This window comes from Moschus berezovskii, chromosome 22 (genome assembly GCF_049115385.1).
Source record: "Moschus berezovskii isolate FMDL1 chromosome 22, NW_MosBer_1.0, whole genome shotgun sequence".
Lineage (NCBI taxonomy): Eukaryota > Metazoa > Chordata > Mammalia > Artiodactyla > Moschidae > Moschus > Moschus berezovskii.
In genome coordinates, this window is record NC_142481.1 from 56,076,246 (window position 1) to 56,097,821 (window position 21,576).

General features: G+C 45.6%; 1 protein-coding gene across 1 annotated transcript in view; it reads left to right on the forward strand.

The window, feature by feature from the left end:
* LOC129547364 (polycystin-1-like protein 2) overlaps positions 1–21,576 on the forward strand; it is a 98,903-nt gene that overhangs the window by 12,279 nt on the left and 65,048 nt on the right. The window contains 6 exon segments of the mRNA XM_088830778.1: positions 1,254–1,401; positions 10,335–10,564; positions 12,181–12,585; positions 15,085–15,162; positions 18,622–18,671; positions 20,348–20,465. Coding sequence (XP_088686904.1) covers positions 1,254–1,401; positions 10,335–10,564; positions 12,181–12,585; positions 15,085–15,162; positions 18,622–18,671; positions 20,348–20,465 — 1,029 coding nt within the window.

Genomic DNA, 21,576 nt, shown 5'->3' on the forward strand with positions numbered 1-21,576 from the left:
GGGAAGAGAGGCCACGTGGTTTGGCAGCAGTTTTCATCTGGTGATTTTGCTCCTGGACAAAGGGTGCCCTTGGAGATCTGCCAGTTGCAGCCTCACTGTCATCAGACAGACACGCAGCTTAGGGCAGGGGGTGAGCTGGGTCTGGCTGCCACGTGGACCAGATTTTCTGTCTCGACTTTGATTTCAAATATCCTGTCCCTTGTGAATCAGTGTGTTCTGATCACATCGGCTTCTGATTTCTGAAGGGGGGAACTTCCTCCAGCAGTTCCCTCTCCCCCCACCCCCGGCCTTTGTGCCCAGAATGGCCTGCTGCATCCCGAGTTTCCTCGGATGATTGTGAATCAGGACCAATCAGGACGGCGGTGGCTTTCTGACCAGATCAGGAAAGTCCTTTTCATTTGTGTCTGCTTTTTATTTCTTGTCCCTTCTCATTTGTGTCAGAAACCAAAAGATGGTATTGCACAAATTAGCCCAGGGCTGCATGAACCCCAGAAGTTCTACCCTCCACCGCATCCTCTAGGGTAACTTACGAAGCTTAAGGTTTTGAAAATTTTAAGGTGTACAAAATGGCACCCCACTCCAGTGTTCTTGCCTGGAGAATCCCAGGGACGGGGGAGCCTGGTGGGCTGCTGTCTATGGGGTCACACAGAGTCGGACATGATTGAAGTGACTTAGCAGCAGCAGCAGCAAATGGCTAACAGTGATTCATCAGCCACCCTAACCAAGGAGATTTTCCTAAAGATGCTTTGCCTTTTGTCTTTTTAAACATTATAAAGTACATTTAGACAATCAATGGATCCTATTTAAATAAATTAGGGTACATTGTGCAGCTATTAAAGGGTATAAGAGCTCTCTGACTGAATTCATACAGAACAATCTCCATGATATATTAAGTGAAAAAAAACGGAAGATGCCAAATAGTGAACAGAGTACCATCTGTATAAATAAAAAAGTATGTACATGCTTGTGCATGTGTAGGTATCTGTAAAAGGCGACCCAGGAGACTGGTTAACAGTGATTGCTCCTGGGGACCAAAACTGGGGGTCTGAGGGGTAGCAGTAGGGAAGAACTTTCTTTTCACTGTAGACCCTCTGTACATTTTAAGTTCTGTATCTTGGATGAAAAACAAAATTCAAAAGAACTTTATAAAGTAGAATAAACATGCAGAAGCTTTAAAAGCTCCACTAAGGACAGGTAGACAGAAGACAGTAAGTTTTAAACATAAACAAGCAATTTTGTGTTTTGATCTGCAGGCCTGCAGTTGATGGTGTCCAATGAGAGTTTCATCTTTGACAACGTCACCATCTCCCTTACATGGCTCCTCTCTCCCTACATTGGAAACCTGTCCTGTATAATTAATACGGGAGATGGCCACATTTTCGATCCCTACTACCCACCCAGGTAAGAGATATCTCTGAGCCTTGATTCAGAATGTATCAGTCAGTTTTTGCTGCATAACAAAATATCCTAACACTTAGTGATTTACAATAATAGTGATTATTTTTCATGGTTCTTTGGATTAGCTAGGTGGCTTTTCTTGTGTGGACTAGCTTAGATGGATGGTTGAGGAAGGCCTCATTCATGTGTCTGGCAGTAAGTTGGATGTTGGCTGGTGGCATGTGTCACTCGTCACCCAACAAGCTAGTCTAGGCTCATGTGCATGGCAGCAGAAGAGTCTCCAACAATGAGTGAAAACAAAGTGAAACATGCAAGTATTTTTGAATCACTACCTACGTCACATTTTCTAATTTTCCCATTGGCCAAAGCAAGTTCCAAGGCCAGAGAAATAGTCTCCACCTGTTGACAGAAGGTATGGCAGAACCACAGTACAAAGCGGCATACATATGGAAATGGGAAGAACGGTGTTCACAGGTTTTCTCAGTGAAGGTCACTCTAACTGTCACGGAGAGCTGGGTCCTTTTGGTTTGGCTCAGTAGAATCTTTCCTGAGTCACTGTCCAAGGAGTCAGTAATGGGGTGAAGAAGATGCTCACCTAGGGGTGGGAATGTTTTTTATTGATAAGAATAATAAAAATAATAGAAGCATCATTAATAATAGTGCAGCTAAGCAGCTTTCATACGTGATTTCACTTAATCCTCACAACAACCTCATGAGCTAAAGTTATGCTGTCCAATATAATAGCCACTCACCATATGAGATACTGGGTCCTTGGAATAAGGCAGCTCTCAATTGAGATGTGCTGTAAACGTAAATACACACAGAATATTGAAGACATAGCTGCTTCCCCACCAAAGAGTGTAAAATATCTCACTAAATGATGTTTTGATATTGATTATACACGGAGAAGGCAATGGCAAGCCACTCCAGTATTATTGCCTAGAAAATCCCATGGATGGAGGAGCCTGGTAGGCTGTAGTCCATGGGGTTGCGAAGGGTCGGACACGACTGAGCGACTTCACTTTCACTTTTTACTTTCACACATTGGAGAAGGAAATGGCAACCCACTCCAGTGTTCTTGCCTGGAGAATCCCAGGGATGGGGGAGCCTGGTGGGCTTCCGTCTATGGGGTCACACAGAGTCGGACATGACTGAAGTGACTTAGCAGCAGCATACATAGAAATGGGCTGTCCCCAAGCGGCACCAGTGGTAAAGAACCCACCCACCAAGGAGACATAAGAGACGTGGGTTCGATCCCTGGGTCAGGAAGATGCCCTGGAGGTGGGCACAGCAATCCAGAGTGTTTGCCCAGAGAATCTCCTGGACAGAGGAGCCTCTTGGGCTACAGTCCACAGGGTCTCGAAGAGTTGGACACAACTAAAGTGACTTAGCATGCATTCACAAGGACATATAAATGATAGTGTTATCAATCTATGAGGTTCAGTTCAGTTCATTTCAGTCGCTCAGTCGTGTCCAGGTCTTTGCAACCCCATGGACTGCAGCACGCCAGGCCTCCCTGTCCATCACCAACTCCCAGAGCTTGCTCAAACTCACGTCCATCGAGTTGGTGATGCCATCCAGCCATCTCATCCTCTGTCATCCCCTTATCCTCCCGCCTTCACTCTTTCCCAGCATCAGGGTCTTTACCAATGAGTCAGTTCTCATCAGGTGGCCAAAGTATTGGAGCTTCAGCTTCAGCATCAGTCCTTGCAATGAATATTCAGGACTGATTTCCTTTAGGATTGATTGGTTTGACCTCCTTGCAGTCCAAGGGACTCTCAAGAGTCTTCTCCAACGTCACAGTTCAAAAGCATCAGGTTAAAGGAAATAAATTATTAAAATAAATTTCACCTGTTCCTTCTCACTTTTTTCAGTGTGACCATTAGAAAGTTTACAATGATACACGTGGCTCACAGTTTCTGTTGGACAGTGCTGAGCTAGATAATGATTATCTTGTTTTACAGACAGCTGCTGAGGCTTAGAGGGTTCAGTAGCATTGCCCAAGCCATGCAACTAGTGAGTGGCAGCACAGCCAGATAAGTCAGGACTGCCTGGGAATCAAAGCCCTGGCTCTTAGACCCCAGTGGAGAACCCGGCTTGCAGCATCAGGGCCCAAGGGCATCGCATGCTGCCTCCTCTAGGGAACAGTACCTTCCCAACCTGATGGCAACTGCACACAATCCATAATGTTTCAGAGTCCTACCTGGGCCTGGGTAAGCTCCATTCTGCCCTGCTGGGTGCCCCAGCTGGAGGGCTGCCCCATCAGTTCCAGGTCCTCCTTGGGTTCTGGTTCATTTCAGGGGCCCCAGTTCAACAAGGATCCTCAGGGAAAGCATGGAGGCCCATAAGCCCCTCACCTAACCCTGAAACATCTCTGGTTCTGCCTCGTGGGGCTAGGTCTCTGAATCCAGCCCCGCGGGTGCCTGGCCTTTCTGGAAGGCCTCGGTGGGCTGGGGTGAACGAAGGGCAAGCCCTGCCCACAGCCCAGATCTGGTCCAGTGAGTGTGCTGGGTCTCAAGCTCAAAAATCCTCTGGGGTCTCAGGCATCGTGCTGTGCCGTCAGACAAACTGTGTCCAGAGGCTGGGGTTCTCATCCCAGATACAATTTGAGACCCAGAGATAGTACCTGGGTTTCCATTTCTTTCCCTATCACATTTATATTGATGGTGATCTTAACACATTTATTGACCAGGGAATTTTTGTGGAAATTAATACCTGTGCTGTTAATATGTTTCTGGTCAATAATGTATTAACAGTTTCACAGAAGAAAATAAATTATACATGAAGATGCTTTGAGGGGAAAAAAGGTTTAAGTGATAGAAATACCCAAGGCATTATTCTGTGGGTTTCTTCCTATTTGCTAGTATTTCATTAATAAAACAAGAAATGCTATGTTACACAATCTTTCACCCCCCAAATTTCATACAAATTGTATTTGGCATAAGTTAAAATTGACTGACTGTAGCCCTGCTAAGCTTTTTAGTTACACAAGGACATTTTAGTAACATACAAATATAGTTAAAAACTGGAGCAAGTGGGACAAAATGCAAATATTTGTCCACTCAGGATGGTGAATTCAAGGGTGTTTATCATATTACTCTCTGGAATTCTCTGATTAATTTTTTTCATAATCTAAGAGAAACAGCAATAAACAATGCTTTACATTTGCAATCCCTCAGGGCATCCCTGTAAGTAAAAGCTACTGGTATTTTTTTCCTTCTCTTTTGAAAGAAATAGATGGTGACACCCTTCACCATCACCCCACCCAAACAACCCAATTTTGTCTACTTTAAAGATTTGTTAGACCTTGAAACTACCCACTCACCTTCTTCTATGATTCTTTTTAACATTAGGAGATATATTTCTGATGCTCTTTTATCTGCACTAACAGCCTCAGTGCTCAATTTACAATGTGAAAATAGCATGAATTTTAAGTGTACAGAAGTCACATACTTTGCATGAATGCCACTATGCTCTTTTAAAATGTGTTTGTACAGACTCCTACTTTTGCTTAACTCCTCATTAGAGTACGAGATGGGCTTTTCAAACCGGACTGTCCATCTCCATGCCAGATAAGTCACCTGAGCCAAAGGGATAGGAGGGCTCTCCCAGTGGCTCAGCAGTAAAGAATCCACCTGCCAACGCAGGAAACAACGGTTCTATCCTTGGGTCAGGAAGATCCTCTAGAAAAGGAAATGGCAACCCACTCCAGGATTCCTGCCAGGGAAATCCCATGGCAGGCTATAGTCCATGGGGCTGCAAAAGAGTCAGACCCAACTTAGCGACTAAACAATGGGATAGGATCAGACCTCAAACAGAAACAACAGTTAAGTCAAAGAATTTCTCCTTTAAATGCTTGCCTTGCAGCTCCATGTCTTGTGTTCATTTGCATGGCAAGCTGTTTTGTTTCTTTGTTTGTCATGGGCAACTTTCTGAAATTAAAGTAAGTACCTGAAGGGACAATTAGCGTAAGTGAAATCTGTGCTAGTGCTGGATAGCTCAGTGCCACCTACTGGCAGATCAGGGTGTTGCCGTTATTCTTGGGTCTTTATTTCAGCCACCTCTGGACACCTCTGAGTCTGGAGGGCGACCTTCCCTTCCCATTAAGCTGTATCCCATTCATGTCAAAGCAATGTATACAAATCAGTAAGTGAGGGAGTCTTGAACTAACTTTTAAACTTTTCATTGAGGCACAAGGTGTGTACAGAAAAGTGCACAAAAAGATACAGCTCAATTAATTTTTACACAATAAACTCAGGCATATAACCAGCATCCAGATCAAGAAACAAAACATGACCCTCCCCCCAGAAATCCTCCAGGGCCCCCTCAAGGATGATTTCTAACATCATTGAATACTGTGACCTATGTTTGAAGGTTATATAAATATAACCATAAAGTATATTTTCTTTGGTGTCCTGCCGCTGCTCAATAAGCATGTTTCTGAGACTGACCCGTGTCGTTGTGTGTAACTGTGGTTTCTTTTCTCATTCCATGTACACTCCGTTGTATGAATATTCCTCTATTCATTCAGCCATTTTAGCATTGATATGCATGGGGTGGTTTCGCATTTGGACTATTATTAATACAACCTGTACAGCTGTGAACATTCTAGTAAATGACTTTTCAAGCACATATGTACACATTTCTGTTGGCCTTATACCCAGGAGTGGAATTGCTGGGTCATAGGATTATTAAATTTAAGTTCTTGTCTCCATTGCTTTGTACTCCAGGCATAGCTTCTCTTTGTTGGCAGCAGTTACTAAACCACTTTGTGCTCTTCTCCCTTGGGTAAGATCACTGAGAGAGAAATCAGGAAAAAATAAATCCATTTCCCTGCTTTTTAGTCCTGGACAATTTCAGTTGGCAACAGAGTATAGAGAATGAAATAAACTGCTTCTTCCAGATGGATTGCTAAAAAATGGGATAGATTCAAAGCTATCCTTCACATTTCTATAAAGAGTTAGAGCTAGTTTATTCTGAAATCTACATTGTTTGATATTAATAATGGACACTCCAGCATTCTTTTGATTAGTGGTGACTGTTACATCTTTCTTTATCCTTTTACTTTTAACTGAGCCATACTGTCATATTTAAAGTGGGCATCCAGTAGACAGCATGTGGTTGAGTCTTGGTGTTTATTAAGTCCCATCACGACTGAGCGACTTCACTTTCACTTTTCACTTTCACACATTGGAGAAGGAAATGGCAACCCACTCCAGTGTTCTTGCCTGGAGAATCCCACGGATAGGGGAGCCTGGTGGGCTTCCATCTATGGGGTTGCACAGAGTCGGACACGACTGAAGTGACTTAGCAGCAGCAGCATAATAATTGGTATGTTTAGACCTTTTACAATTAATGTAATTATTGATATAGTTAGATCTAGGTCTGTTATTTTGTTGTTTGTGTTTTATTTGTACCCTTTGTTTACTTCCTTGTTTCTTTCCTTTCTTGCCCTCTTTTGGATTATTTGAATATTTTCAGTATTCTGCTGCTGCTGCCGCTAAGTCACTTCAGTCGTGTCCGACTCTGTGTGACCCCATAGACGGAAGCCCACTAGGCTCCCCCGTCCCTGGGATTCTCCAGGCAAGAACACTGGAGTGGGTTGCCATTTCCTTCTCCATTTCAGTATTCTATTTTTGCTTATTTATTGGCTTTTTTGGTAACACTTATTTGGATAACATTTTAAGTAGTTTCTTTGGGGATTATAAAATATATATTTAAACTTTCACTTTATTAACTCTCAGTGGTAAAATATTCACTTAGAGTTAATATTGTGCCACTTCAGGTAAAATGTTAAGGCCTTATTAGCATATGGTTTCCTTTGCCGTTCATCTTATGTTATAATTCTCAATTGTAGGGCACTTACATACACTGAAAAGCCCGTTCAACAGTTATGCATATATCAAAGAACTTAAGAGGAAAAAAGAGTCTACATTTACCAAGACCGCTACCTTTTCTTGTGCTCTCGCTTCTTTCCCGAAGTTCCAAGTCTCCCTCTGGCATCATTTCCCTTCAGCTGGAAAAACTTCCTTTAGCGTTTTCTTTAAAGCAGATTTTACAGCAACAAAGTCTCATAATTTCTTTATTCCTGATAATGTGTTTATTTTGCTTTAATTCCTGGAAGATAATTTTGCCAGCTATAAAATTATGTGTTGACAGTTCTTTTGACACTTTGAAGATGTCATTCATTATCTCTGACCTCCACAGTTTCCAAAGAAATCTACATTCAAATTACTGTTTCCTCTGTATGTGGGAGTTAAGTCACTTCAGTTGTGTCCGACTCTTTGTGATGTATGGACTGCAGTCCTCCAGGCTCCTCTGTCCATGGTATATTCTCCAGTCAAGAACGCTGGGGTGGGTTGTCATGCCGTTCTCCAGGGGATCTTCCTGACCCAGGGACCCAGCCCGTGTTTCTTACATCTCCTGCGCTGGCAGGCAGGTTCTTTCCCAAAAGTACCACCTGAGAGGCCCCTCACTATATGTAGTGAATCATTTTTTTTCAGACCGATTTCGAGATTTTATTTTTATTCTTTTGATTTTCAAGCTACTCAGCAATTGTGTGGGCATGCTTTAAGATTTTTTGGTTATTTGTTTTCTGTTTACATTTGGTTTCATAGAACTTCTTGAATCTTTGAATTTATGTGTTTTGCCAAATATGGAAAAATTTCAGTCATTATTTCTTCAAATATATTTTTCTACAGCAACCTCTTTCTCTCTGGTGCTAAAATAACACAAATGTTTTACTTTTAGATATTGTTACACAGATTGCTGACATTCTACTTATTTTAAAAATTTTAATATTTTTTCCCTCTGTGTTCTTTAGGTTGGATAATTCCTCTTGCTCTATCTTTAAGTTAGGTGACTTTTCCCTCTTCCATCTGTATTCTGCTATTAAATCCATCCAATGTATCTTTTGTTTCATACATTATACTTTTCATTTCTAAAATTTCCATTTGCCTTTTAATGGTTTATATTTCTCTGCTGAGAATGTCTATCTTTTCATTCATTTCAAGAGGATTTCCTTTTATTTCACGGAGCATGGTTATAATCCCTGGGTAAAGTCTTTGGTAATTTCAATATCTGAGTCATCTCAGAGCTGACATATATCGATGATATTTTCCCTGAAATTTGGTCACATTTTCCTTGTTCTTTGTGTATCAGGCAATTTTGAATTGTATTCTGGACATTTTGGGTAGTAGGTTCCAAGACTCTGGGTTCTTTTTAAAGTGCTCTGGAAAATGTTAATACTTTGTTTTGTTTTAGCAGACGACCAACCCAGTTAGATTCAGACCACACATGCTGACTTGCCTTCTATGAGTAGAGATTCCCACACCAGTTCAGTTTCCAAAGCTGTCAGCTTCTGTTCACTCATGTGCCACTTGGGGTGCTGGTTTACGTTGCAGAGTCTGTTCTGCACATGCACAGTTTATGGGTGAACTCATGATTCATGGTAGGTCACATGCAGAATTAGGGAATTCTCTTCTCTCCTTTTCAGGACTTTCCCTACAATCTCCAGCTTCCACAGTCCCCTTTCCATGGTTCCTCTGGATAGAAAGATCAGTTTTCTCTCAGGTATTTCTGCATCATCCCACACAGTCCCTGCAGCTTCAAGAGAGAGGACAGCTTGGGATGGGGACAGGAGAGAAGAAAAGAGAAACAACACGAAACAAAAAATGGGTATTTCCTCCGCACTCTCAGACTCACGAGGCCCCTTTCTCTGGTCCCCTGGCTAACAGAAGGGATTTCCCTTTGGGGTTTTGTTTTCTTTACTCACTTAGGCTACCACTGGGACAGAGTCAAAAGATAAAGGGGATTTTAAAAAAAGGAAAGAAAGAAAACAGGAAACTCCCATCTTTATGGATGATTCTTAAAGTTTGGCTTTTGTCCTCAGTCTGCCTGCTGGTGTTTCCTTTGCAGGGTCCTCTCATAGTTTCTTTTTGTATTCTCCCATATTTAGTTGTAATTAGTGGAAGAAACAGGCTATAACGGGCTAACTCCATCTTGGCTGGCACCAAGAATCAGGTCACTGTTCTCCAGGTTTTTTCACAACTGTGTCCTTTGGCAAATTATTTCTCAAGCACTTACTATGTGCTAGGTGCCGTGCCAGGTGCCAGGTATAAAGGGAGAACTAGACAGACACTATCTGCACTGACAGCCCCGCAGAGAAGAATGACAGTGAATAAGCAAGGGTCACCGAGGAGAAGCAGTGAGGCTACAGTGTCTATAAAGGGAATCTAGGAAGACTTCCCAGAGGAGGCAACGTTTAAAATGAGAACTGAAGGAAGACCAAGAGTATGAGGAGAGAGAAGGGCAGGAGTTTCCCTGCAGAGAACAGCATGCTTACTGGCCTTTGGGTGGGGAAGAGGTGACAAGTCCCATGAACTGCAAAGAGGGCTGAGCTACTAGGATAGTCAGAGAAGGGGAGTGTGGCAGGGGTGAGAACCGGGACCGGAAGGGAGGTGGCGGGGATCTCTGCGGGTCACTGTAGAGATTTAAATCAGGCCCCTCGGGAAAATGAGAGGCAAAGCAGCCACAATTTTGATATGTGGACTCTGATCCCATTTTACAGATGGGAAAAGAAAGCTCAGCGAGGTAGACTCGGCACAGTATTTTACAGACTAAGCAAGAAGGCCCAAGAGGGGGTTTGTGTGAACCACAGAGGCAGTAAATGGCAGGAAACAGACTTCCAGCCAAATATGCGGCTCCCTGGTTAGTCAGAGCTATTTCTTCCACCTCTCACTTGCTTTGGGAGTCTTAATGTAACCTTTGTGAACACTGAGACCCTGGCTTGATTGTGTAGCATCTTTTACTTCATTTTTTTTTAATCTTTGCAAAGCGGGGAAGACGTGCCGTGGGTGAGTACATGTGTGCACACGTGTGAATGCATGTGTTTGTGTGAGCCCAACACTGGTAACGTTTCTGACTGTTGCTGGCAGTCTGTCCAGCAGGGTGACCCACCAATTCACAGCCCCCGGGGACTTCACCGTGTTTGCTGAGTGTTCGACCAGCGAATGGCATGTGACGGCTCAGAAGCAAGTGATGATTCAAGACAACCCAGAGAGGCTCCGTGTGACTGGATGCTCTGGACTGACCACGTCAGGAGCCAACCCTCTCTGCCGGGCAGTCTTTGGGGACCCTCTGTGGATTCAGGTGGAGCTTGATGGAGGTGAGTCTGCAGAAATGGTCAAGATCAAAGCAACTTTGATTTGCCCCAAATCTATCCATCCAGCTCCCAGGCTTCAATAAATACTAACAGCAATGATTTATGGAGTCAGTTTTTTTAGCCATTCATTTATCTAGCACCTAGTGTATACCAGAACCTGGTCTAAGTGCTTTATATATACCACCCACCCAGTATATTTTACAAAGGAAGAAATGGAACAAGTGTTTAGAAAATTGGCCTAAGTCACAAGACTAGTGAGAGCAAGTAGCCTCCTGAAGACCCTTGGCATGCCTATGTCCCATTGCAAGAAATGGACTTCTAAGCCACCCCCTGCTGGGGGAATGTGAACAGGAGTGGGAGGGCTGCCAGCTGGGCCTGAGCGCATCTCAGCGCTGCCAGCATTGACCAGCTTGGCACAATCACACTGCCCCGAGTTCAAGCTAATAGTCAGCTGCACACACTGGTACAGCCACAGCAGCTGTTATGGCTGGTGTACATCTGGTTGCTCAGTTTCCCTTCTGACTGGTCACAGAGGCCATTCTGCTTGGTCATCATGTCCATTTTGATTTGTCATGGTATCCATTCTGATTGGTCATGGCATTTATTCCAATTGGTCACAGTGATATTTCTCATTGGTCACAATGCCCATTCTAATTGGTCACAGCATCCATTTCGATTGGTCACAGTGTCCATTCTGATTTATCAGAATATCATTCTACTTAGTTAGTGCCCATGCAATGGCAGTTGCTACATATTTTGCCTATCACCCCTTCTGTCCATAGAGAACCCTTCCAACCAAGACCTGACCTCATCTGAAGCAGCATCTTTCCTCAAGGCACAGGTCCAGTCTGAGATCTGGACAGAGGCCACCGAGTGGCACAGAGCTTTGGAGAGGAGGACAGGTCTCAGCCCAACCTAATACCCACTGAAGCCTCACTCAGAGCAGTAACTTCACGGAGCTGTACCCGGACTTTAAACACAGTGCTTGTGGCTCCTTTCTGTTCTGGTGTTCTGGTTGGCTGAAGATGCAACCTAGGTGCACCTGGCTTAAGATAATCTTTTTTCATTCTACAAATATAATTGAGTGACTACCCTTTGCCAGGTATGGGGAAGGCAGCAATAAACATGAAAGTCAAGGTTCGTGTTCTCATCACCATCATCACCCTCATCAACATCACCATCACTCAAACAAACACACTAGCTTGGTTTCTATTGGAAAGAATATTAATTTGGGGCTTAAATCATATTTTAAGAGTCAGCCACAATAGTTAGCATGCAGGTAGCACAACCACCCCCAGGTTGTAAAGGAGCCCTATCTTAATGTGAATGGGCTGAGTTATCCCATTGGGCAGGGTTTCAGGTGGCCAGTCATGGAGATGGAAATAATTAAGACTATGCAGATGAGCAGTGAGGACCCCCGAAAGAAAAATCACTTGTGAACCCAATACTCAAGAGATCAGTGTTAATTAGCTGGGGGAGGATATTCCCTCATATACGTCTTTATATCCACATCTGTGTATATATGTGGACTCTGACTTCACAACTGGAGTTTGAACTATCTCAGTATAATCTACTGCATCTTGTTCCTGACATCCTTAAATGTTTCTTACTCCACCTAGGAACAGGGGTGACTTACACTGTGCTGCTAGGTAACACAACCCTGGCTGAGTTCACCACGCAGAGGGGCCCGCTCCCCTACAATCTGACCCTGGACGGAGGAGTCCAGCACCGAATGGGCCCAGGGAAGCACCACCTGGAGATCCGAGCCACCAGTGACACCACCAACTCCGCCCCCTCCAGGAACATCACCGTCCACTTCGTGGAGGCTCTGTCGGGGCTGCAGGCCTCCTGGGCTTCTGACCACTTGGAGCTTGGACAGGACCTTCTAGTCAATGTCTCAGTGGCTCACGGCGTCCCAGAGAGTTTGACCTTTGAGGTGGCAGGACTCAATACAACCTTCTCCTATGAGAAAGAGAACCTCAGAGGGTCATCTGGGACTTACCATGTGGCGGTTCCTCTTGAAGGTATTTGGGGTGTGTGGCTCCCCTTCCAAACCCCCCTCATCTTCCCTTCCCAACTTGGTGTCTAGGGTCCTCTTAGCCAGTTTCTCCATATGTCCAAGACACAAACGTGGTTCATAGCATCCAGCCGAGGTCACAAAATAAGGAAGAGACAGAGGCCGTCTTCAGTCATGGAGCTTATAGTTATAGGAATTCTCAACTCCGGCACTTCTGAGATTTTGTTGTTCAGTCGCTCGATCATGTCCGACTCTGTGACCCCATGGACTGCAGCACGCCAGACTTCCCTGTCCTCCACTGTCTGGAGTTTACTCAGACTCACGTCCATTGAATCAGTGATGCTATCCAACCAATTTATTCTCTGCTGCCCCCTTCTCCTGCCCTCAACCTTTCCCAGGAGCCAGAGAAGCCCTCTCCTGACATTTGGGATTGGATAATTCTTTGTTGTGGGGACAGTCCTGTGCGTCACAGGACGTTTAGCAGCATCCCTGGCCTTGACCCACTAGATGCCAGTAGCACCAAATCATGTCAACTACAAATGTCCCCAGTCATTGCCAACTGCGCCCTGGAGAGCAGAGTCACCACCGTGGAGAATCACTGGAAGTGAGCAGGCGTACTTGGGTCTCTTCCATCGTTTCTAGAGGAGAACATGTTTCGGGAAACTGCAGTCCACGCCCTGTGGGGAGAGAGACTGGTAAAAAACTATCGGGCGGGAAACAGAGGGACAAGAAAGGAAGTGTTGGGATGCTGGCGGGAGTAGATGATAGGGCAGCAGACTGGCTGGCACCAGCCAGGGCAGGAGGCCACAGCTGATGTGCAATTAATCTGGAAAGAACAGAGCTCTTGGAGGCCAGTGTGGTGAGGTCAGCAGGCAGGAATGTGATGAAGGCCGCAGAGTCTCCAGCCCACCCAGGTCCCCTGCCCTGGACCTCAGACGTGTGTGAGAATGTGGGGTGATGCGGTGCAGGTGTGGGCCACCATGCCCTCAGCAAGGGAGTTGGTTTAAAAAAAGAGAGAAATGGCAGAAGGAACGATAGAGTCAAGAAGAGAAACACTGCAATCTGGAAATGAAATGGAATGACAATGGAAAATACAATACAGAGGCTATAGATCAAATGTAAATTAATTGTTTGTCCCCTTTAAAGTTACTCAGTAGGGAATGAGAGATTAAAATCTCCGTACACCCTCTGACTTTTGGACTCTCTCAGATGATAAGCAGTCTCTCCTCCCACGAGAAGAACAGACTGGATGCCTCCAGGATGAAGGGGGTGAGGGAAGGGAAAGGGCACCGGGTAGGAACAGAAGGCCTTCACGGGAGGGCAGCGGCCCTGCTCTCGGGGCCCTGCAGGTGTTTGCAGCTGCCTCTCGTAGGAGCTTCCACGGGCTCCTGGGGTGGGGGTAATGCCTCTCCTCTGGGGCCGCATCGCCTCAGCTGGTGCTTCTCCCATCACCAAGAGGGTCCCTCTCCCTGTTCTCCTCATTCTACCATCTCCAGTGCCTCCTCTCCCGAGGGCAAACGTCTGGTCCACAGTAAATTCTCACCCAGTCCTCGGCTGCTACCGGCCGACTGTAGTCATTTCCCAAATGCGGAAATGCCACCTTTCCTGTCTTCCCTTCCCCCTCCCTCCACCCGTCATAGATCACTCCTTCAAGGCCGTGAGTAAGGAATTGCCCATGGGAGTCTCAGTTGGCTCTAGTGGTAAATAATCTGCCTGCTAATGCAGGAGACATAAGAGACACAGGTTCAATCCCTGGGTTGGGAAGATCCCCTGGAGGAGGAATTGGCAACGCACTGCAGTATTACTGCCTGGAAAATTCCACGGGCAGAGGAGCCTGGTGGGCTATAGTCCACGGGGTCGCAGAGTCAGACACGATGAGTGACCGAGCACAGCACATGTGAGTCCTCAGCCCCAAAGAATACAAACCCGGCTGTCTAAGACCCTCTCTGGAGACCTTCTCTCCAGGCTTGAGACGAGAAGAAGGCAGCACCCACCCCTGCTTCCCTACGAGAGAGGCAAGATGGAGATACACATGTAGCAGCAGCTCTGTCCAAATCCTCTGACAAATCTTTCTCCCTGCTCTCCACTCTCTTGACCCTTTAAAACCACGGCAAGGCCCTCTTCTGCTGGAATCTCCTCTCTCATTTGGCAAATGAGGATTACTCATCCTTTGAACTTCAGCTCTGGCCCCTGCCACGCCCCATAAACATTTCTTTCTCCCCCAAGGTGGAAGCAACCCCTCAGCTTGTGCCCACACTGCTCCCCACACCAATTCCTACCCTGGAATGGCTACTAGACCATAAGGCCCTGAGGACAAGTACCACGTTTCATTCATTTCTGTGTCCTCAGAGCCTTGCTCCATGCCTGGCATACAACAGGGAATCATTAAATGCTTCAGTGATGAAAGAGTCAATGCTGTGCTCAGAGGACTGGAGAAGCACAGGATGGGAGAGTAAGTTGAACCTCTGATTACAATGCCCATCATTCTCCACTTTTTGTATTGCAGGCACCTTTCTGGTCACTGTATTGGTGAGGGACGCCTTCTCGAACTTGAGTTTGGAAATTGGAAACATCACTGTCACAGGTAAGAATTTTCTGAAAAGGGGTATAAAATTTGTGACTGGGCATCCACACTGGTGCAGGATCTAGAAAGGGGCCCCTCAAAAACAGAGCTTTGAATCCTTACTTTGTTCTACAGATATTAAGAATTCTCTGGTTATTCTAAATGGGCAATAATGTAAGCAGTATAACATCCAACCATTGATACAGAATTCTAAAACACCCAAACTTGTATTACTTACAGTCCTTTTGGCTTCAAGTAATAGAAAGCCCCATCTAAGCGGCTTTAAGTTCAAGTCACATTATCTCATGTAATTAGTTGGGAGGTAAGTAGTTCCAGGGATGGTTCAATGGCTCAATATCAGCAGCAAGGACCCAGACTCCATCCGTCCTTCTGCTCTGCCATCCTCAGAGCATTTGTTTGATCCTTAGGCTTGTGCCTCATGTAATCAAGATGGCTGCTACAGTTCCAGACATCACATGTCAACCCAGCATTATCCAGCAGCAGCAGAAACCCATTTACCTGTATTCATCTCTTTTTAAAAAATAATTTTATTTACTTATTTATGGTTGTGCTGGGTCTTCATCACTGCATAGACTTTTCTCTAGTTGCAGTGAGCAGGACTACTCTCTAGTTGTGAGGCGTGGGCTTTTCATCGCAGTGGGTGGCATCACTTGTTGTGGAGCATGGGCTCTAGGATGCATGGGCTTCGGTAGTGGCAGCTCCCAGGCTCCAGAGCATGGGCTCAATAATTGTGTGGTGCTCAGGCTTAGTTGCTTTGTGGCATGTGGGATTTTCTTGGACCAGGGATTGAACCTATGTCTCTTGCATTGGTAGGCAGATTCATTACTACTGAGCCACCAGGGACGCCCTCCTCTTCTTTTTATTGGCGGGGAGGACTTTTCCACTAGTCCCTAGCAACCTTCCCTTTAAATACCATTGGCCAAGTTAGGGTCATATGCCCAACTGCAAGGGATGCTGGGAAGCCAGCATTTTTAGGCCCTGTGGGAGAAGATGGATTCTGTCAGCCAAGAGGAAGGCTGTTGGTAGGCAGCCAGCTGTAGATGTCACTGTCTGAAAGTTTGCCTTGAACACGTTTGCCAAAACTTTTGAGTAGCAAGAGGCAGAAAAGCAATTCAAACTGCCTCAAGTCAAAAGGAAATTTTATCAATTCTCAGAAAAGTCCAGGGTTTAGGCACAGCAGGATCTAGTCACTCAATGTCTTCAGAAATCTGTCTCTCTTGATTCTATGTTGGCTGCAGTCTGATTCCCTCTTCCTAAGTAGCAGCAAGATGGCCCCAGGCTTCAGTCCTTAACCCCGAGGAGAAAAAGCATCTCTTAAGTCCTGACGCTGCCTCTCACTTGTCCCAGCTTGGTTCATGGTCCCTCCTAGACCTGCTGCTGAGGCCAGTGGGAAGTGGTACTCAGGGCAGACCAGGGTCACACGCCCACCCTGGAACCTAATGTAGGATCAGATCCACCCACAGGATGGAAAGTGCGGAGGGATGCTCCCCCAGGGAAAAAACATCACCTGTAAGTGCTGTTATCAAAAGAAGGTGGCAAGGACACCTGGATGGGAGGAAAAATATGAGATGTCCATTCTGCTGTCCACAGCCCTCATAGGAGTTTCCACACATGCCATTTAAGGCCCAGAGAGGTTAAGTGACTTTGCAGAAGTCACTCAGTTAATTCATGGCAGGACCAGGGTAGCAACTATCTCTCCAAATTTCTTTATTCAGGGACCATCTTCCTTTTTCACGTTAAGCACATTCTCTGGGTCTAGCATTTTAGCTTTGCTTTGTATAATTTTACAGACCTTCAAACTTATCATTGTGAGAATGGGAATTTACTGAGAGGGAATTTTTTAAAGATCAGTAGCTGAAGCTGAAACTCCAATACTTTGGCCACCTCATGCGAAGAGTTGACTCACTGGAAAAGACTCTGATGCTGGGAGGGATTGGGGGTGGGAGGAGAAGGGGACGACAGAGAATGAGATGGCTGGATGGCATCACCAACTCGATGGACATGAGTCTGAGTGAACTCCGGGAGTTGGTGATGGACAGGGAGGCCTGGTGTGCTGTGATTCATGGGGTAGCGAAGAGTCGGACACGACTGAGCGACTGAACTGAAATGAACTAAATACTTTGATATTAAAATATCCAAGCCACCAGGGCCCAGTGAATCACATGGAATGACCAACCTAAGTGCTCAGCTTAATCACCACACTTCAATTAGGCAGTAATCACACTCACATTTCAGTTATCTTCAGAGCATGTCACCTGAGAGGACCTGCTCCATTTTTTAAAAGCTTGACACACTAATGTTCTTTCGGGATGAACAGATGACAAAGCAATTATATACAGCACAGCACTCAGTCCTCCTGGAGCTTTGGAAAATAAGGGTTGCATTTAGCCTTCTTTACAGATGTGTATGCTCAGTCACCGGAGAAGGCAATGGCACCCCACTCCAGTATTCTTGCCTGGAAAATCCCATGAAGGGAGGAGCCTGGAAGGCTGCAGTCCATGGGGTCACTGAGGGTCGGACATGACTGAGCGACTTCACTTTCACTTTTCACTTTCATGCATTGGAGAAGGCAATGGCAACCCACTCCAGTGTTCTTGCCTGGAGAATCCCAGGGACCGGGGAGCCTGGTAGGCTGCCATCTATGGGGTCACACAGAGTCAGACACGACTGAAGTGACTTAGCAGCAGCAGCTTAGCAGCAGCATGCTCAGTCGCTCAGTTGTGTCCAGCTCTTTGCAGCCCCTATGGGCTATAGTCCACCAGGCTCTTCTGTCCATGGCTTTCCAGGCAAGAACACTGGAGCAGGTTGCCATTTCCTACTCCAGGGAATCTTCCCAACCCAGGGATCAAACCTGTGTCTCTTGCGTCTCCTGAATTGGCAGGTGGATTCTTTACCACTAGTGCCACCTGGGAAGCCCACTCTTTATGGATGAAGCATCTAATACTCAGTAACTAACCTGCCCAGCTTCACACAGCTGGTTAGAGGCCAATGAACAGATTCAGAAACGCACCACGGTGCAGAGTCCACCTCCTACCAGACGCCAGAGCAGGGTGTCCCCATCTCCCCCCATTCTGCATTCAGCAAGGTCAACTTGACATTCTGAGCTCTGCTTTTGTGGGATCATTTGCACCACAGAAATCCACAAGCACTACAAATCAGGGCTCCCACCCTCACCCTTCAAGTGCTAGGTAAATATTAATAGAAAACAGTTGCATGTCTGACATAAATCTCAAGTTCTGCCTGCACTGGCAGCTGTCTACCTCTTTCTTACCTGCAAAAGCAGTGTCTCTGTGCCAGTGGCAAACATGACTGTTTTGCTTCTGACCTGTTTCCTATGACCTGAATGTTTGCTATGTGTCCCTAAATTGTTTCCAGAGACAGGCAGATACTCTGACTCTGCCCTTTGGTGACCTTATAAACACCACCAGTGTTTGACACCCATCCCCACTGTGTTCACAGCTCCTTCCAGTCTCCAAGAACCACCCAGAACAAAGGTCCAGAGAAAGAATGTGAGTATTTTTAAAAAACACTTAACCTTACAAGAAAAAAGGTGTCTAAGTACTCTGTTTTAGCCTTTCAGGTGCTAACAGTCAGAGCACTAGCAATCAATGAGGTCTATTCTGTTTAAAAAGAAGCCCAGAAGAACTGAAATCAAATGAAGCATGCTCTCTAACCACAACAGCACTATGCAATAAATCAATAATAAGTTATCTAGGATATGTAGATAACTATCAGACATTTTGGAAATTAAACAGCACACTTCTTCAAAAAAAGATCAATGGATCAAAGAAAAAAATCAGAAGGATATTTTAAAATATTTCTAAGTGATAATGATAATACAGCCTATCCAAATATATGGGATGCAGCTAAGGCAATGCTCAGAGGGAAATTCATGGCTTTGAACGCTTATTTTAGAAAAAAGGCCCAGGTTCTTTAGTGTTTATACCAAGACTAAGTCTTTGATTCCTTGCTGTTGACTTTTTTCTTGGATTCATTTCTTCAACAAGATTTACTGTGCCTCTACAATGTTCAATGTTCAGATATTAGGGGCTGGGGATACACTGGTGCATAAATATATGTGTGGTCCCTGCCTTCATGAAGCTTAGTGGGTGAGACTAACCAACAAATTAGCAAAGAATTAATAATTGTGTCTAACTAGAATCAATAGGGTGCGGTCACAGCAACTAACGGACAGTGTAAGTGTACTATTAAATGTGACCAGACAAGACCTCTTAAGAAGTGACATTTAAGTGGGGACCTGAAGGTAGGATAGGCAGCCACCCTGGTAGGCAGAACAAGAGCTGTCTGGGTGGGTAGATGAGAAGGCTCTGAGGCTGTGTCAGGGGAGGAGGAGGATGGACAAGATTACTGAGATGGGCAGAGGCCAAATCACATGGGGTCTCGGGTGCAAGCATGTTTGGGTTTTATTCTCGGGCCATGGAGATCCCTGGGGGTCGAGCTCTGTTGCAGCCTCCTGTTATTCCCAGGCCAAGCCCTCCGGGCCTGAGCTTTCAACTGGTCCAGCCAGAATTGGTCTTGGAGCACACTGCACTCCTGACAACCCCTTTCCTAGAATCCGTGTGCTCTCTGTCACTGCCCAGCTCAACCTCCCTCCTCCTTCCAGGATACTCCAGGGTCCTGTCCTCTGGGAAGCTTACCCCAACACCAGCTGTCTGTTGTGCAGAGCTAACAGCTCTGAAGCCACTCTGCTCCAGACGCAAGAGGACGCGCATCACTATTATTCTCACTTGATATGCAGCAACCCCAGGAGTCAAACACTATCAGAGCCTCCAGGGGAACAGATGCTCTTAGCCTACTGCCTCCCTCATCTACATTGTCATGATCCCCTGAGCACCCTCTACTGCAGCAGTTAGCACTCTGCCTTTTAATCCTTGGTCTTCTTGTCTGTCGGTCAGAGGAGACATAAGGGCAGGGGCTGGGTCTCTCTCTGTTCCCGTATCTCTAGGCATCGAGCACAGGGCCTGGCCCATAGCAGCCGCTGCCAGCACAGCTGAATGCATGATGAACCCTTAGCCGTCAGTCCACACCAGGCTAGTGACTTACCTGGCGATCCATCCCACTCCACACCTTACACTGTGGCCATCTCTTGCACGGACTGCTCTGGGGCGGAAGGTGGGGTGCCAACTGTGGAGGGTGTCTCACTGGCCAGCTGCTTCTTCTGCAGAGAGACAAAGGGAAGGTGGAGCTGTACGTGGAACCTGGTCAGTACTTGGATCCTTTCACCACAGTGACCCTGGGCTGGCCGGACGGGGATAAGGACTTACGCTTCCAGTGGGCATGTGGTAGGTGGTCTTAGAGCTCTGAACCGTCTTATCTCATCACGAAGCGATGGAGAGCGGTCAGCTTTTGCTGTTCTCAACCTTCACACCAGAATTATTCATGCTTGACATGTTGTGTGCCTTGTCTGTGCCAGAGATGGTGAATTCCATGGAAATGGGAGGCGCGGGGAGCAGTGGCCTTGAAGGCAGGCAACCAGAAGAGGCACTAGAGGGTTTAGGAACAATAATTAGACCCTAAAAGTCAGTCTGCTTTTTGTTATTGCCACAAACAATGTCAGTGGTAAAACACGCCTCTCCTCTTGGACTCCATCCCTCTTTTAACCTCCACACTTTAGGTATGCCACAGTTTAGAAAGAGGAAACGATGAGGCCTTTTCTGATGAAATTTTTTGTCAACCACTAGCACCCATTTTTAAGAAGTGTTGTTCTTTTTATAGGGATAGCTAGCTAGGTGTATGTGCTCAGTTGTGTCCGACTCTTTGTGACCCCATGGACTGTAGTTCACCAGGCTCCTCTGTCCATGGAATTTCCCAGGTAAGAATACTGGAGTGGATTGCCATTTCCTACTCCAGGGGAATCTTTCCAACCCAGGGATCACACCCACGCCTCTTGCACCTCCTGCATTAGAGGGCAGATTCTTAGATATATCCTACCTATGGACACACTCCTTTAGAAATAAAATGAATGCCATTCATACTGTACACACTGCTTTTGTTAACCATTTTTTTTTCATTGAACAATATATCCCACATATTTTTAAGTCAATATATTCTGCACCTTAATTTTCATAACTGCATAATAGACTGTCAAGTTGCCATATGGGCCTTTTCTCACCAGTGCCCTCTTTTTGGACAATGAGTTTCTTTTGAATTATTTGCCCTTAAAAACAACGCTATAATGAACATCCTTACAATGTTCAATTTTTATTTGCATCTGTGATTACTTTCATCAACAAGTTCCCAGAAATGGAATAACTGGGTCAAAAGTCATGTAATATTTGAAATCTTTTGATACGAATTGGCAAGTCTCATAACACCCTTCAGCATGTTAGTCCTTATTATCTGATTTAAGAGAGGATACAAGTACAGACTTTAGGTGACTGAGCTGATGACCTG